We start from the raw sequence: 18,146 nt of genomic DNA, 5'->3' as shown, positions 1-18,146 counted from the left end.
TCTTTGACAGGGTCACAAGCTTTGTGGATAGCAGGAAAGCGGTAGACGTGGTATAACTTGACTTTAGTAAAGCTTTTGATACTGTCTCGCATGACCTCATAAACAAACTAGGGAAATGCAACCTAGATGGAATTAGGTGGGTGCATAACTGGTTGGAAAACCATTCCTAGAGAGCATGGGTGGCGGATATCAAAGGCCAGGGCAGGCTAAGCCTCCCCTGACCCGGACTGTGGCCTTACCCATGTTCCACCCCCAGGAGTCTCCTTCCCTGAAGCCAGTGGAGGCTCAGCTCCAGCTGGTTGCCTGGGAGCTCAGGGAGGCCCGGTGAGGTGCTCCAGCTGTCCTGGGGTTTGGGCCAGAGTCTTGGACAGGCCTGGTGCTGGGGCTGGCTGGAGTGGGCCAACTGGCAGCTTAGAGTGGCTAGGGTGGGTGGGCCGGGGCTCCTCCATCCGCAGGGGAGGGGGGAGCTTCAGGGCTCAGGCAGAAAGGGCCGGCGGGTTACCCTCCCCAAGGAAGGAGTTCATCCACCATGCCGGAGAGTTGTTAACAGTGGTTCACTGTCAAGCTGGAAGGGCATAACGAGTGGGATCCTGCAGGGATCAGTTCTGGGTCTGGTTCTGTTCAATATCTTCATCAGTGATTTAGATAATGGCATAGAGAGTACACTTATAAAGTTTGCGGACAATACTGAGCTGGGAGGCATTGCAAGTACTTTGGAGGATAGGATTATAATTCAAAATGATCTCAACAAACTGGAGAAATGGTCTGAAGTAAATAGGATGAAATTCAATAAGGACAAATGCAAAGTATTCCACTTAGGAAGTAACGATCAGTGGCACACATACAAAATGGGAAATGACTGCCTAGGAAGGAGTACTGCGGAAAGGGATCTGGGGGTCATAGTAGACCACAAGCTAAATATGAGCCAACAGTGTAACACTGTTGCAAAAAAAGCGAACATCATTCTGGGATGTATTAGCATTGTAAGCAAGACATGAGACGGAATTCTTCTGCTCTACTCCGTGCTGATTAGGCCTCAACTGGAGTATTGTATCCAGTTCTGGGCGTCACATTTCAGGAAAGATGTGGACAAATTGGAAAAAATTCAGAGAAGAGCAACAAAAAATGATTAAAGGTCTAGAAAACATGACCTCTGAGGGAAGATTGAAAAAATTGGGTTTGTTTAATCTGGAAAAGAGAAGACTGAGAAGGGACATGATAATAGTTTTCAAATACATAAGAGGTTGTTACAAGGAGGAGGGAGAAAAATTGTTCTTCTTAACTGCTGAGGATAGGACTAGAAGCAATGGGCTTAAATTGCAGCAAGGGAGGTGTAGGTTGGACATTAGGAAAAATTTCCTAAGTGTCAGAGTAGTTAAGCATTGGAATAAATTGCCTAGGGAGGTTGTGGAATCTCCATCATTGGAGATTTTTAAGAGCAGGTTGGACAGACACCTGTCAGGGACATGGTCCTGCCTTGAGTACAGGGAACTGGACTAGATGACCTCTCGAGGTCCCTTCCAGTCCTATGATTCTATGATGCTGTGATTCTTGACAGTGAGGTCCTTCAGAAGATTATTCCATATGCTATGTGAGTGATAGAGGCCTCACCACTTTGCAACATTCAAAATTAGACGGAACAACAAACCACTTGTACATATATATTCATTACTTTAATGAGAGCCCCTGTGTGCTCAGCACCTTTGAAAGTCAGGCCACTTATTTAGGTGCCTAAATAACAAAGATGCCTAAAGTTAGGCTCCTATATGCTTAAAATCTGACCTTGTACATATTAAGAAAAGGAGTACTTGTGGCACCTTAGAGACTAACAAATTTATTTGAGCATAAGCTTTCGTGAGCTACAGCTCACTGCATCCGATGAAGTGAGCTGTAACTCACGAAAGCTTATGCTCAAATAAATTTGTTAGTCGCTAAGGTGCCACAAGTACTCCTTTTCTTTTTGCGACTACAGACTAACACGGCTGCTACTCTGAAACCTGTCATTATGCAAGGCACTGAATTTAGCCGTATAGAGTGGAAATCTGTCAACTTCATGAAAAAATTTGTTAGTCTCTAAGGTGCCACAAGTACTCCTTTTCTTTTGCGAATACAGACTAACACGGCTGCTACTCTGAAACCTGTCATTATGCAAGGCACTGAATTTAGCCGTATAGAGTGGAAATCTGTCAACGTCATGAAAAAACTCATACAGATACAGACAGACATCATCTTCCTCTCCAAATGCAAACAGATACCGATGAAGTGAGCTGTAGCTCACGAAAGCTTATGCTCTAATAAATTTGTTAGTCTCTAAGGTGCCACAAGTACTCCTTTTCTTTTTGCGAATACAGACTAACACGGCTGCTACTCTGAAAACTGGCATAAAGCTGTGTTAAGTAGAAGAAGAATCAATCTGACTATGCCACATTCTGTTCACAGTGCTGTAAAAATGAAATAATGCCAATTATTTCAATGGTGTTACTCTCCCAATTTACACCAGTGTCAATGAAAGAAGAATTTATCCAAGTACTGACCCAACATGTAGAACTAAGCTACAGATTGTGACCTGCTGGTAAAACATAGAACAACTATTGTAGGGAGTTGAGAAACATGTGATGGAATTTGCTCTTTGCTGTACCAGCCCAGAGAACAGATATGGGAAACAAACTGTGATGGGTGAGCAGAAATCCCTAGCATTATTCCATTTCAAAGGAGCACCAAGGTCTCTCAAAAGAAGGCTGTGTTTGTATTAAAAGTGCTTGCCATATATGGCAGCTGTGTTTCCGCACCTCTATATCAATATCTCTCAGCAAATTCCATCATGAATTTCTCAACTCTCTACAACAGCTGTTCTGTGTTTTACCACCGGAAGGTCACAGTCCATAGCTTAGTCCTACATGCTTGGTCATTACTGGGTGAAAGTTTGCTTTTATTTACACTGGTATAAGTCTGGAGTAACATCACTGAAATTATTGGAGTTATTTCATTTTGACAACCACTGATGTAAATGGGAGTTACTTTCAACACTTATTCGGGAAGCTGGGAGAGGTTTTTATTTGTCAAATGTGGCAGGATTTTCTAGTGTAGGTCACATTGTAGTAGTCCTAGAGCCTCCTTACACTTGCAACAAAAAGCAATCCCTAATGGTGTTATCTCTATCATAAAACTATCTCAGTTAAATTTATAACTGAATTACCATACAATAAAATTCCTCGACTCTAGTACACTTCACATGAAGAACAGAAATAAGTGTCCCTGTAATAGCAAACAAGAAGAATAAGCAAAATATTTTGTGTTTTTAAATGCTCAGATATTTACCAACATGTCTAAATATGAACATGTTTTTTAACTTTGAAATCCCATTGGTTTCTTTAACAAGCTAGAGCGTTTTTTGTTTGTTTAGTTCTGCTACTGTTCATCATGTCTGCTACTGTTTTCCAGTTGCTGATAAAGAAGGAGGTGGGTGTGTACTTTTTTTCAGAGTGAGAGTGCAAGTGTGGTTTGGAATCTGCCTTTGGAACTTGTTTCATGATTGTTACAAGCAGACCAGATGCACAGGAGAGGTTTTTTCTCAGGAATAACTGTTGCTTTAGTTTTATCCAGGTACTCCTGAACAAGAAATGCTAGTGTTTAATTTTAATTTGGCCCTTCTTATTATCATTAATTTAGTATTGCTGCAATTCTGTAACCCCAAAACATGCCAGAAAAGAAGCCACACTTTCCACTCAATACTTCCCTTAAGTGTTCAGTTATGCTCTGTAAAAAAGGTTTTTTTTGGAGGAAGTTCACCACTAATAATAATAATATGTATAGCACATTATATCTTCAGAGCATGGAATAAACTTTAACTAATTAACTATCAGAACACCCCTGAGAGGCATGTAATTTAGTACTGTCCCCATTTTATAGATGCTTAAACACAGGCAGAGAGTGATTAACTGATTTGCATATTGTTAATGCTAGAGCCAGGATTGGATATTGGCAGTTTCTAACTCCAAATCTAATGATCAGTCCACAAGACAATGCTGCTTCCCCTTCAAGAATGCTATATTCCCTGCTCAAACTTTGGGCGCTGTGGGTTGTAATCCAGGACAAATAACCCTTCTTGATAGTTGCCAGCCAGGTGGCAACCATACATTTCAAACAATCGCTGGAAGTGGTGTGAGGGCAAATGAAGGGTAAGGTGAAGTTGACATATTGATCCTGAACTTCAGTGAACTTCAGGCTCACTATCTGAAATGTCCAGTGATGTTCCAAATATCAGCTTCAGCCTCTGAGGATTCTCTAGCTATTTGTCCCAGACAAAAACAAACACACCCAAACCGCAAAAGAGCACAGTCACTGACTCAGGGGTTTATTAGTGAACAGAATTACAGTAAAAATGTGTCATGCTCCTTCTTGAAGAAACTGAAGAGCATACAATAGGATTAATGGAAAAAATAACAGTCTGACAAACAAATACCTCATGATATGTCTTGTGTTTGAAACAAACAGAAAGAACAAAAAACCCCATAGCTATTGTTAACACAGCTATTAGTGAACAACTACTGCAGAAATTGCATAGAAGAGTATGATTTTAGAAGAAAATATCTTAAACAGAGAGCTTAATGATCCTTTCAAACTTCAAGTGGTGATGATCATTATCAAGTGGACTTTTATTGCAACTCAATTCATTGATCTCCAAAGTACTTTAAGCATCACAATATTCCATAAGCATATATTTATATGTGGATCATCCACTACCAAAATGCATCCACTTCTGTGGTGGAATGCAACAGCTATTTAACAATAGCCAGTAATATTAAACATAGTTTAGGATAAGAAGTGAAGAAGAATACTATATCCAATTTGTTCTATACCTATTGACTTGTGTTGTGTAGGATACCTTTAAATGGAGTGAAATCCCCTGCCTTGCTGCAGAGTCATTTAGTGTGTGTAAATATAGTCTGCTAGACAAGAAACTCACACACTGTGTATTCTCTCTTGGAGGTCTTACTTTTGTTCTTTTACTATAAAAGAAAAGGTAATATAAAAAGTGTATCTGTGTATGGTTGCTCTTTGTATATGGAAAAAACATAACATACTTGGGGGAATTTAGGAAGGCAGAACGTAATCTCCTGAATTGGTATTTGGCCAGAATACCAGGGTTAACACTCCTACACTTGCACAAAGAGTCATGGAAACTTTATTAACTACAACTGAAAAGGAGTTCGATTTTATGTCTTATCCACCCCCGAAATCCAATTACCACAATAACGTATTGTAAGTGATATTAGAATGATTTCAGCACTTCTCTGAGAGGATTTTTTGTCGTTAGGAACTTATCATTGTGATTTATAGAAAGAAGGGAAATATGGAGTGGCAGCTTTCACACAGGCAAGTGCTTATCCTGCATTCAAATATACAAAAACTTTGGAGGTGTCTAATCGTGATGTATAGGAGGTAAGGACTGCTAGGCAAATGAACATGAATTTAAGAGAAAGACACTACATACATGTATGATAGCTTAACACTGGAGTAATGATAATCCATTTCAGAAACTGGAATTAAAAAGTAAGGCCTAGGTAAGGTATGCTTTTCAAAAGTGTCTAGTAATTTTGGGTGCCTCATTTTTGGGTGTCCGAGTTGATACCCCTTAAAGTGGTTTGATTCTCAATGGGTGGATGCTCAGTTCTTTCTGAAAAAAATGAGCCCCCTTTAAGGGGTCTCAAATTGGACACCCAAAAATGAGGTACCCAAAATTAGTAGGCACTTTTGCAAATCTTCACTATCTGTATTCAGAAAAAAACCCTTGGAAATGAAATTGGTCTGGATTATTTAGCTTCAGAGAGCAATTGACATAAACTACAATATATTATTATAAAACAATTCAAATCTAAGAATTAACCTTTCAGACATCTTGAAACTTCAGTTTATGCCGAAGGAACCAGTATTCCATTTTCCGATGAGATTTTTCTTGGTGTTAACTATGGGCCAGATTTTGAGAACCCTTACTCATCTGAGTAGTCCCATTGACTTCAGCGGGTCTATATGTATAAACAAGGACAGCAGCTGTCTTTGCTGTTTTGCCTGCAAGGGCAGAAAAAGGTTTTCATGCTCCCGCCCCCATGAGCAACTGGAGTGGGGGAAGGCTGGCCAAACAGCAGAGCAAAAATGGCCACCTGATCAGAGCAGTGCAAACAAACTAACTGAGAAGTGCAGCAATATGGCACCCCACGGAAGCGGGCACCCAGGGCCACTACCCTGCTCACCCACTCCTAAAATTGGCCCTGTGTAAGGGCTACTCACATGAATCAGAGTTTGCAGGATCATGCTCTAACTGAGAATCTAAATCACAGTTTGTGTTCATAAGTTCTTTGGAAGGTCTGAAGGGGAGCGGACAAAATTAGTTTCAATGGCTGATTTAGAACAGGAGAGAAACATCTGTCAGATTCATAAGAAACTTGCTGGCTGAGTTCGGAGTTGGCAGCAGACCCTCTACAGTTTTGGTATATTAGTTCACAGTTAATAAAAGCTAAACACTTTAATGAACAACTGCACTTATTTTACTCATACCAAAATTGTGAAAATTAAGACACTTCCCTGAATGTACTGAGAAATCAGTTTTTGTTTCATGTTCTCTGTGTGTGTATATAAATCTCCCCACTGTATTTTCCACCGACTGCATCCGATGAAGTGAGCTGTAGCTCACGAAAGCTTATGCTCAAATAAATTTGTTAGTCTCTAAGGTGCCACAAGTACTCCTTTTCTTTTTTGCAAATACAGACTAACACGGCTGCTACTCTGAAACCATTTATCATTTGAAACCACATTTGGTATTTCTGAGCATAGTGGAAGCTGCTGCCTTCTTGTAAATTAAGGTCATTTGCAAGGCTAGCAATACAGTACAAGAGCTCAGTGAGACCCTGGAAATCAGTGTCCCATTTGCTTTGCTAATGATTAATAATCATCAGAGTCCAAATTCTGCTATCCTTACTCATGCCAGTAATCCCATTGAAGTGTCTTTGGTGACTACTGCTTACAAGAACAAAGTGATTAAGATTTAGCTCTGAATTAACTTTTGGTTTTAATGTATGATTTCCATAAGGATCATAGAGAGCCCTATCCTGCAAGCCTCATGCAGGCAGAACTCCTGATAGTTTCAACAGAATATAAGGGCAACTATGGATCCCTGTTTTAGAACATAGTGCTGTATTCTACAGTATTTGTCCCAGACCCTGCAGTAATACTACTTGAAGCTGTAGCATTTTGGATCTTTGTTGTGGAATACAGTGGAGTGGGGGTTTTGTTTGTGATAGATTCAGGTGAGGAATCCACAGTTAAACTCTAAAGAAACAAGATCCATTTCCAGGTTAATATCACTCATACTAGTAAAGAGAAAGGAAGGAAGGCAGATAAATACCAGATATGTAGACTGCACTGTTTCTCAATAGGTTGTTTTTCAATCTTTTTCACAAGGCATCAACTGTTGTTTAACCTTACAGGGAAGCAGAAAAACAGGAATGAATTAGGGCTGAGCTCTGGTTTAGATGCATTCATTTTCCTTAAATCACTTGGGTGTTCTGTCCAATGAAATCATTAATGAACATCTAGCAGCAAGGACAACACAGAACACTGGACATTAAAGTGATGGAAGATAATGTGGGAGTTGTAAATGGTGCAATAAAATTATACATTAAGAAGAGCCCAGGAGAATCGTTAGGAACTAAAATATAGCTGATTATGTGATAGAGATACTGAGCTTGATTGTAGGGCAACATCTCTATTGTGACAAAGTTCCTCCTCTGCCTTGGTAGTTCCTGCACTTATTGGCAGATTTTTTCGCCTCAGAGGTTCACAACAGCCCTCAGTTTGGCCACATTCGTAGCTCGAATCTGCTGTTCACTCAGTTAGCCTCATCACTGGCCAGCATGGGGAAAGGAAGAAGAACAATCCCCACAGTCTCTGCTGATCCAACTAGTGGATCAGGGAACAGGCCAGAGACCTTCCCCTCTGGTGGAACCCACAGTCTAGTTCAACTCCTCCAGTATCAAGTAGGCAGTTGGCGGGATGGAGGGAACCCGGGCCTGCCCTCTGCTCCGGGTTCCAGCCCAGGGGCCTGTGGATTGCAGCTGTCTACAGTGGCTCCTGTAATAGCTGCATGACAGCTACAACTCCCTGGGCTACTTCCCCATGGCCTCCTCCCAACATCTTCTTTATTCTCACAACAGGACCTTCCTCCTGATATCTGATAATGCTTATGCTTCTCAGTCTTCCAGTAGCATGCCTTCTCACTCTCAGATTCTTAAGCCTCTTGCTCCCAGCTCCTCACATGCACACCACAAACTGAAGTGAGCTCCTTTTTAAACCCAGGTGCCCTGATTAGCCTGCCTTAATTGATTCTAGCAGCTTCTTGATTGGCTGCAGGTGTTCTAATCAGCCTGTCTGCCTTAATTGTTTCCAGAAAGTTCCTGATTGTTCTGGAACCTTCCCTGTTATCTTACCCAGGAAAAAGGGACCTACTTAACCTGGGACTAATTTATCTGCCTTCTATCCTTCTCCTGTAGCCATCTGGCCCGACCCTGTCACACTATTTACGTAATATTTAGATTATGGATGGACAAATCTGCTCAGATAAAAATCAGAACAGATTAGAATCTCTGTTTCAAACTCAACCCTGTTCCAAACCTTTTGCACTTTCAGTTAGGTCCTGATCCAGAGCAGTCAATAGAAATACACCTTCTGATTTGAATGGGCTGTGGTTCAAACCCTAACTAAATCTGTATTTGATATGAGGGTATTTTTACTTGAGTATGGAGATTCCTAATTATATTTAGCTACATTGTAAAACCTACCTTCCATATTGCCATGAGACCCACAAGTTTTCTGATGCACAGAAGAGCACTTTAAAAGAATCTTGTTTCATCGCCTGGGAGTGGTGGATTGAGAAGTTCTGACTCCTGGATTTCAAGGAAATCTTTAAACAATGCTGTATTTTGTGCTAATAGCTTGATAAAGAGATTACTGCAAAAAGGTAGATGTTTTAAGCAATGTTATCAACCCCAAAACATATGAGGAACCATGCCATGTGATAGCTTTGTTTCTCTTCCCATTCCCCCTGCAACACTGAAACAACATGAAGTAATGCAAGGCTGTGTACACTTTTGCATTAACAGTACAGTACATTGAAGTCATTGGGGCTCTGTCTATGTGATGCTCCTTGCAGGATCAGGTCCTAATGATAAGAAACCAGAGTTGTTAATAGCTGGTCTTCAGAGTGAAGAATCTAGAAGTTATTTATGAAATAAGCCTGAGGTTGGTATTTGGACCAATAGTATATAAAATTTTTAATAATGATTTAAAGGAGAAAAGTTGCAAAATCTGCAGATGATTCTATGGGTGCATCTACACTGTAGGGGTTTTTTTGGCAGCGCATATCATGCATACACAAATTGCCTCCCAGTATGGGTATAAGTAGCAGAGAAGATGGTGAGGCATGGATTAAAAATATATAAGCTAATTAATTTTATAAGCATTACCAACATTTTTTCATACTGTAGAGTAAAATAAGAGTAAAAGAATCTAATGCTTCATGATACAGTATAAGTTGATCAGCTGTGGGGGTCAAGAAGGAATTTTTTAGTACCCTAGGCCTCCCTCTGCACAGATACATGCATGTAAAAATATTGAATTTCACAGTTGGCACTAATAGAAGTTTCCGTCTGCTTCTGGAGCATCAGTTATTGGTCAGTTCTGGAGTCTGGATGCCAGACTCTATGGACATGTGTTTTGATCCAGTATGACAAATCCTATGCTCCAGTAGCTAATGTTTCTATTAAAAAGGCAAATCAAAGGAAACAGAAGTGAACAATCCTATATTGTGCCTTGTGGACTTGGGCTGGACCTACATACAGCTAATTCTTAAGTAAATACAATGACATTTTTTAATGACAGTTGTTTCTTTTCACATAAAAAGATTGGCACTTGTTGGCAACACTATTTTTAATTCATCGTTAATTCTGAGGTTGTCAATGCACTATACTGAGCGATTACAAAATAACTGGATTCAAATCAGTGTTCTTTTGCAATCCCATTTTGAGGTTAAAGAGTTTCCTTGTTTCTTTTCTTTTTTGTTACTGAAATATTTAATGTGCACTGTTTAGCAACAGAGATATTAAAAATGAAGCCTGCAGGAGTTTTAATCACTCACATTTCTAATGACTCCCTCACTTATTCATATTCAGAAATAAGATTCTATCATACTGTACACAACAGTTCAATTAGCAATGCAGTGCAGTTTGCTACTTAATTTCTGGTGTTTGGAATAGCTATAAAGCTGGCTTGAAATGGCATTTACCTTATCTCATGCATGGAAAGGTGATCTGGAAAGAAAAGTGATTCACTGATATTTTATTCTATAATTCTTACATTTTTTATCCAGACAGTAATTTTTTAAAAATATTTTTCATATATTAAGCAGGCTTCTTATGTTTTGATATTGGAGTTACTGCTCTACATTATTAAATTGTGAAATAAAACCTCACCTCAGAGAATTAAATGGAAAATTTAATCTAGCATTGCATCTCTTATGTAGCAATCTTCATTTCCTGTCCTAAACTATTGCGTAGTATTGATCTGCACTGTTGAACAGCTGGTACATTCCATCCCAGAAAGGTTGCATTTTGCTTGTGGATGAAGTGATTCCTATATGCAGATAGACCTAAATTCTGTCCTGGTGTACACTGCCCTGAAGGAGAGGAAGGTGATCAGGAACAATCAACATGGATTCACCAAGGGCAAGTCATGCCTGACCAATCTGATTGCCTTCTATAAGGAGGGAGTGATGGTGGCCAAGAAAGATGTTCACATGTCTAAACACCCAGAGCTGGCAGACAAGAATGTGCCCAACCTCCATGTCATGAAAGCCATGCAGTCACTGAAATCGCGTGGCTACGTGAAGGAGCAGTTTGTTTGGAGGGGCACTTTTACTGGTATCTGGCCAATGAGGGTATCCAGTATTTTCATGGTTATCTTCATCTACCTGAGATTGTGCCTGCCACCCTATGCCGTAGCCACCCTGAGACTGGCAGACGGCGGCCCAAAGGTCTGGAAGGTGAACGCCCTGCTCGTCTTACTCGGGGAGAGGCTGACAGAAATACCTACAGACGCAGTACCGCTCTACTTGGTGCTGACAAAAAGGCTGAGGCTGGTGCTGGAGCAGCTACTGAATTCCAGTTTAGAGGTGGATTCGGTTGTGGACGTGGTCAGCCTCTTCAGTAAAATTCTCTGGTCATGTTTTTGTGTATAATAAAATAGGTGGAAATCTCAAAAAAAAAAAAAAAGATGAGATAACTGGCTGTGTGGATATGGGGAAAGTGGTGGACATGCTATATCTTGACTTTAGCAAAGCTTTTGATACGGTCTCCCACAGTATTCTTGCCAGCAAGTTAAAGTATGGATTCGATGAATGGACTAGAAAGTGGATAGAAAGCTGGCTAGATTGTCGGGCTCAACGGGTAGTGATCAATGGCTTAATGTCTAGTTGGCAGCCGGTATCAAGCAGAGTGCCCCAAGGATTGGTCCTGGGGCTGGTTTTGTTCAACATCTTCATTAATGATCTGGATGATGGGATGGATTGCACCCTCAGCAAGTTCGCAGATGATACTAAGCTGCGGGGGACAGGTAGATATGCTGAAGGATAGGGATAGGGTCCAGAGTGACCTGGATAAATTGGAGGATTGGGCTAAAAGAAATCTGATGGGGTTCAACAAGGACAAGTGCAGAGACCTGTACTTAGGACGGAAGAATCCCATGCACTGCTACAAGCTGGGGACCGACTGGTTAAGTGGCAGTTCTGCAGAAAAGGACCTGGGGATTACAGTGGACAAGAAGCTGGATATGAGTCAACAGTGTGCTCTTGTTGCCAAGAAGGCTAATGGCATATTGGGCTGCATTAGTAGGAGCATTGCCAGCAGATCGAGGGAAGTGATTATTCCCCTGTATTTGGGACTGGTGAGGCCACACCTGGAGTATTGCGTCCAGTTTTGGGCCCCCCACTACAGAAAGGATGTGGACAAACTGGAGAAAGTCCAGCGGAGGGCAACGAAAATGATTAGGGGCTGGGGCACATGACTTATGAGGAGAGCCTGAAGGAACTGGGGTTATTTAGTCTGCAGAAGAGAAGAGTGAGGGGGGATTTGATAGTAGATTTCAACTACCTAAAGGGGAGGTTCAAAAGAGGATGGAGCTCAGCTGTTCTCAGTGGTGGCAGATGACAGAACAAGGAGCAATGGTCTCAAGTTGCAGTGAGGGATGTCTAGGTTGGATATTAGGAAAAACTATTTCACTAGGAGAGTGGTGAAACACTGGAATGGGTTATCTAGGGAAGTGGTGGAATCTCCATCCTTAGAGGTTTTTAAGGCCCAGCTTGACAAAGCCCTGGCTCGGATGATTTAATTGGGGTTGGTCCTGCTTTGAGCAGGGAGTTGGACTAGATAACTTTCTGAGGTTTCTTCTAACCCTAATCTTCTATGGGTATGTCTACACTACGAAATTCGGTTGAATTTATAGATGTCAATTTTTTAGAAAGCGATTTTATACAGTCGATTGTGTGTGTCCCCACTAAGTGCATTAAGTCGGCGGAGTGTGTCCACAGTACCGTGGCTAGCATCGACTTTCAGAGCGTTGCACTGTGGGTAGCTATCCCACAGTTCCCGCAGTCTCCGCCACCCATTGGAATTCTGGGTTAAACTCCCAATGCCTGATGGGGCAAAAACATTGTTGCGGGTGGTTTTGGGTACATGTCGTCAGTGGCCCCTCCCTCCGTGAAAGCAACAGCAAACAATCATTTCATGCCTTTTTTCCATGTGGATGCCATACTGCTTTCAGCAGACGGTGCAGTAGGATTGCTAACCGTTGTGATTGAACCACCGCTTCTGCTGCAACTTTGCTCTCCTGCTCTTGTCTTGATAGCGAATTTCTCCACGTTGGCTGTCACAGGCTCCCACTTCCGCTGCAACTTTGCTCTCATGAATCCACCTCGCAGGTCCTCTCGGTGTTCTCTATAAATATCTATTCTCATGGCATCCGTCGTCAGCCACTGCTTCCGCTGCAACTCTGCTCTCCTGCAGACGCCATACCACGGCAAGCATGGAGCCCGCTCAGATCACCGCAGCAGTTATGAGCATTGTAAACACCTTGTGCGTTATCCTGCAGTATGTTCAGAACCAGAACCTGCAAAAGCAGGTGAGAAGGCGACGGCAGCGTGGTGACAAGAGTGATGAGGACATGGACACAGACTTCTCTCAAAGTATGGGCCCCGACAATTTGGACATCCTGGTAGCAATGGGGCAGACTCATGCCGTGGAACGCCGATTCTGGGCCCGGGAAACAAGCACAGACTGGTGTGACCACATAGTGTTGCAGGTCTGGGATGAATCCCTCTGGCTGAGAAACCTTCGCATGCATAATGGCACTTTCATGGAACTTTGTGACTTGCTTTCTCCTGCCCTGAAGCACAGGAATACCAAGGTGAGAGCAGCCCTCACAGTTCACAAGTGAGTGGCGATAGCCCTCTGGAAACTTGCAATGACAGATAGTCGGGAATCAATTTGGAGTGAGCAAATCTACTGTGGGGGCTGCTGTGATCCAAGTAGCCAATGCAATCACTGAGCTGCTGCTATCAAAGGTAGTGACTCTGGGAAACGTGCAGGTCATAGTGGATGGCTTTGCTGCAATTGGATTCCCTAACTGTGGTGGGGAGATAGACGGAATGCATATCCCTATCTTTGGATCGGACCACCAAGGCAGCGAGTGCATAAACCGAAAGGGGTACTTTTCAATGGTGCTGCAAGCACTGGTGGATCACAAGGGACGTTTCACCAACATCAGTGTGGGATGGCCGGAAAAGGTAAATGATGCTCGCATCTTCAGGAACTCTGGTCTGTTTGAACAGTTGCAGGAAAGGACTTACTTTCCAGACCAGAAAATAACCATTGGGGATGTTGAAATGCCTATAGTTATCTTTGGGGACCCAGCCTACCCCTTAATGCCATGGCTCATGAAGCCATAGACAGGCACCCTGGACAGTAGTCAGGAGCTGTTCAACTATAGGCTGAGCAAGTGCAGAATGGTGGTAGAATGTGCATTTGGACGTTTAAAAGCACGCTGGCGCAGTTTACTGACTCGGTTAAACCTCAGCGAAACCAATATTGACATTGTTACTACTGCTTGCAGTGTGCTCTACAATATCTGTGAGAGTAAGGGGGAGACGTTTATGGCGGGGTGGAAGGTTGAGGCGGTCTGTGCTCCTGCTGCCTTTCCTGTAGCACAACCATACACTGGAGCATATCAGTTTGATCCTTCAGTAGCCTCCACATTGCATCCTGCCTCCTCTCATCACGCTGCTGCCACCTCTCCTCTTGCTCCTGCCACCTCTCCTCTTGCTCCTGCCACCTCTCCTCATGTTCATTTTGTGCTTTCCTGGATTCTGACATTGCTTGCCTCCATGCATTCTGCTAAGCTCTTTCAATGCAGGAGGACTGCATGAACTCAGAGAACATTTCATTACAAGTGCATTTTTTTCACCTTCTTATCTGCGCTAGCCTCTGGAACAGAGATGGTAGGGGAGCGCTGAAACATTTGCAGCTGTGGGAGGAAAAAAAGGGAGAGTAGTATTTAAAAAGACACATTTTAGAGAACAATGGGTAGACTCTTTCACAGTGAACCAAGCTGTTAACATTACATAGCACATGTGCTTTCGGTACAAGGTTGCCGCCCTCCCAATTCTCTGGGATGATCGCTTCACCCATCCCCCCACCGTGTGGCTAACAGCAGGGATGATTTCTTTTCAGCCACAAGCAAACAGCCCAGCAGGAATGGCCCACCTCTGAATGTCCCCTGAATAAAATTCCCCTATTTCAACCAGATGACCATGAATGATATCACTCTCCTGAGGATAACACAGAGAGATAAAAAATGGATGTTGCTTGAAAGCCAGCAAACACTGGGACCATACGCTGCCATGCTTTGTTATGCAATGATTCCAGACTATGTGCCACTGGCCTGGCATGGTAAAGTGTCCTACCATGGAGGATGGAATAAGGCTGCTCTCCCCAGAAACCTTTTGGAGTACCTCCAGGAGAGCTTAATTGAGATGTCCCTTGAGGATTTCCATTCTAACCCCAGACACGTTAACAGACTTTTCCAGTACTGTACTGGCTGTGAATGCATCCCAAGTCTTCAGGGCAAATTAATCATTAAACAAGCTTGTTTTTAAACCATGTATTATATTTACAAAGGTATACTCACCAGAGGTGCCTTCTCTACCTTCAAGGTCCGGGAGCCCACCTTGGGAGGGTTGGGAAGGTATTGGCTCCAGGGTGATAAACAGTTCCTGGCTGTCAGGGAGAACGGTTTCATCCTCCTCCTCCTCCTCCTCCTCATCTTCCTCATCCCCAAAATCCTCATCCCTGTTGCGTGAGACTCCTCCCCATGTATAGGGGTGGGGTAGTGGTAGATGCACCACCTAGAACTGCATGCAGCTCATCATAGAAGTGGCATGTCTGGGGGTCTGACCCGGAGCAGCTGTTTGCCTCTTTGGATTTTTGGAAGGCTTGCCTGAGCTCCTTAAGTTTCACATGGCACTGCTGTGGGTCCCTGTTATAGCCTCTGTCCTTCATGTCCTGGGAGATTTTTTCAAATATTTTGGCATTTCATCTTTTGGAACGGAGTTCTGATAGCACGGATTCATCTCCCCATACAGCGATCAGATCCAGTACCTCCCATTCGGTCCATGCTGGAGCTCTTTTGCGATTCTGGGACTGCATGGTCACCTGTGCTGATGCGCACTGCATGGTCACCTCTGCTGATGACCTCACCACACTGGCCAAACAGGAAATGAAATTCAAAAGTTCCCAGTGCTTTCCTGTGTACCTGGCTAGAGTATCTGAGTTGAAAGTGCTGTCTAGAGCGGTCACAATGGAGCACTCTGGGATAGCTCCTGGAGGCCAATACCGTCGAATTGCATCGATTTTAAGAGCCCTTTAAGTCGACAAAAATGGCTTCATCATGTGGACGGGTGCAGGGTTAAATCAATCTAACACTGCTAAGTTTGACCTAAACTCATAGTGTAGACCAGGGCTAAGATTCTATACCCATCCAATCACATATCTCTACAAAAGGTGCCCAAAGAAGCCTAACTCCAAACAGCTCTGATGATTCAGTTGAGGAAATATCCTGGTTCACAAAGCTAGATTTAGATCATTTGCTAAAATCTAAAGAGCTGTTGCTGTACAAAACCGTTTCACAGAATCAAATGGCACTACTACCAATATGGGCCTGGTGAAGAGCCAGACTGCCTAATGCAAGAGAGTAGGCAAAGAAGAAAAGTCTATCACCAGTTGGCATAATATTGCACTTTTCTTGGCATTCTGGTTGTAAAGCATGATCTAATTTCCTGGGATTACTCTGGTCTGTTCCAACTGCATGGAGTTTGTTGGAGACTGTGTCAAGTATTTTTAATTTCCATAGGCAAAACATGCTAGAAGATGCTTTCTCTTACAAGCTTACGCTCAAATAAATTTGTTAGTCTCTAAGGTGCCACAAGTACTCCTCATTCTTTTTTCTCTTCTAAGTGTAAATCATGAAATTAAGCAACAATTAATTGATCTTGTGGTATAAGAGTAATCAAATTTCTGCTTAGTAAGATGATACTCCACCCGTATTCAGAGAAGTAGGATATGTTTATTTCAGGCTGTACCACTCACAGCATTATGCTCAATGAAGTGCAGGACTCCCCCCATGTGGTATCGCTACTCATATATGGGAGGACATACCCAGGGACAAGTTCGTCATTAGAAATTTTTATTATAAGATTTATGATCTTCTATCAATGGCTCTGTTATGAGTCAGTCTTTCTATGGTGATTCTGAGGATTCAAAATATTTAGTCACATATTTTTTATTGATTTCCATTTACATAAAGCTGCAGTTTTCTTGAGCTAGTGCTTCTGTGTAACTTCAATATGCATATGCCTTGAGTTAATAGAATAAGAGGATAGCAGAAGTAAGTCATTCCAGGAATGTTTGGCTTAATGAGGTTGGTCATATAGCTGGTTAAAATTTTTCAACACAAAGTCTTTTTAATCTCCAAACCTGCATAAGGCAGTGGTCCTGTGGTCATATAATTAAAAACTATCATAATGCATATGAAGAAAGGGACTGAATTATGGTTGCACTGGCAACCTGAATTCTGACTTTTCCTAACTTTTGAGTGCTTGATTTTGCAATCTTAATAATGTTTGTTTAGCACAGTGGTTTTGGATATAATATATAATATTGTAGACAGGTGCATATGAAAAATAGCATATAGTACATATTTATTAATTCTATTAGTTCTTTTACCTATGGTATTATGTTCTCTTTAGTATCCTATTAGCTGTGAAATTATTGCCAAGAATAACTTAGATTGAAAGATTTTTCTTAGTAAACGTGGTCACATGGCAATCAGTATTAGCTGTAACACAATGTACTGTACATACTTTTAAGCCCTAAGTAATAAAAATTCTTGAAGGAGCCAACCAAAGTCCTTAAGATTGACTTCCATGCCCTGAGATCAGCATCATTAAGTGTTGGTAAAACAGGATCATCCTCTTTCCTGTCTCTTTTGATGGAGTTGGAATTAGAGCACGGTAATTTCTTAAAAATGAAAAACAAACAACATTTCTATCATAGTGTGTGTTGTCAGAGTCTTCCTTTCAGTGGCCAGGCTCACTACAGGAAAGGCTCCTTGTTTTCTGTTGTCCCCTCTGGTTGAACAAATGAGGGTACCTACTGAATTTAAACACGATTTGGTGGTCTTTTCCTGAGCACAACTTCCTTGTGGTGGCTTTCACCTCAAGATAGATGTGACGGCAAGAAAGAAGGATGTGGACTGTCTGCCTTCAATACTCTTTTCTATTCTCTGAAGGAGAACACACCTTGATGGCTCTCTTTGCTGAGTCCATCTACCTTCATACTATTTAAACCATTGGCAGAAGAGGGGGACAGCATGAATCTGCCTTTTTTTGAACAGGACATACTCTGAAACTTCGAGAGCTCCTCTAAAATCAGTCATCCTCAGATCTAGTAATGCTGTATAATACAATGGTATGATATGATTATCATTCT

The 18,146-nt window shown here is 42.1% G+C and overlaps 1 protein-coding gene and 1 long non-coding RNA gene across 13 annotated transcripts in view; one reads left to right on the top strand and one right to left on the bottom strand.

The window, feature by feature from the left end:
- The window catches only part of LOC119863854, a 53,486-nt gene that overhangs the window by 5,638 nt on the left and 29,702 nt on the right, over positions 1-18,146 (bottom strand). For 5 of the 12 annotated variants that reach the window (XR_006278053.1, XR_006278045.1, XR_006278050.1 and 2 more), the window contains exons 3-4: positions 8,835-8,939; positions 7,403-7,477 (exon numbers count right to left, since the gene is read on the bottom strand). The exons of 1 other annotated variant lie outside the window; for it this stretch is intronic. This is a non-coding gene — a long non-coding RNA (uncharacterized LOC119863854). Of the gene's footprint in view, positions 1-3,201; positions 3,256-7,402; positions 7,478-8,834; positions 8,940-14,565; positions 14,626-18,146 lie in introns of all 12 variants that reach the window. 6 more of the 12 variants (XR_006278055.1, XR_006278047.1, XR_006278052.1 and 3 more) reach the window with 3 other exon arrangements.
- LOC119863519 (40S ribosomal protein S10-like) lies at positions 10,673-11,321 on the top strand. Its single transcript, XM_038422069.2, is given in 2 exon segments — positions 10,673-10,957; positions 10,960-11,321. Coding segments are annotated over 2 exon segments (570 nt in total). The 5' UTR covers positions 10,673-10,687; the 3' UTR covers positions 11,260-11,321.

Source organism: Dermochelys coriacea, chromosome 11 (genome assembly GCF_009764565.3).
Source record: "Dermochelys coriacea isolate rDerCor1 chromosome 11, rDerCor1.pri.v4, whole genome shotgun sequence".
NCBI classification, from domain to species: Eukaryota; Metazoa; Chordata; order Testudines; family Dermochelyidae; genus Dermochelys; species Dermochelys coriacea.
This window is presented reverse-complemented; position numbering and strand designations above follow the sequence as displayed.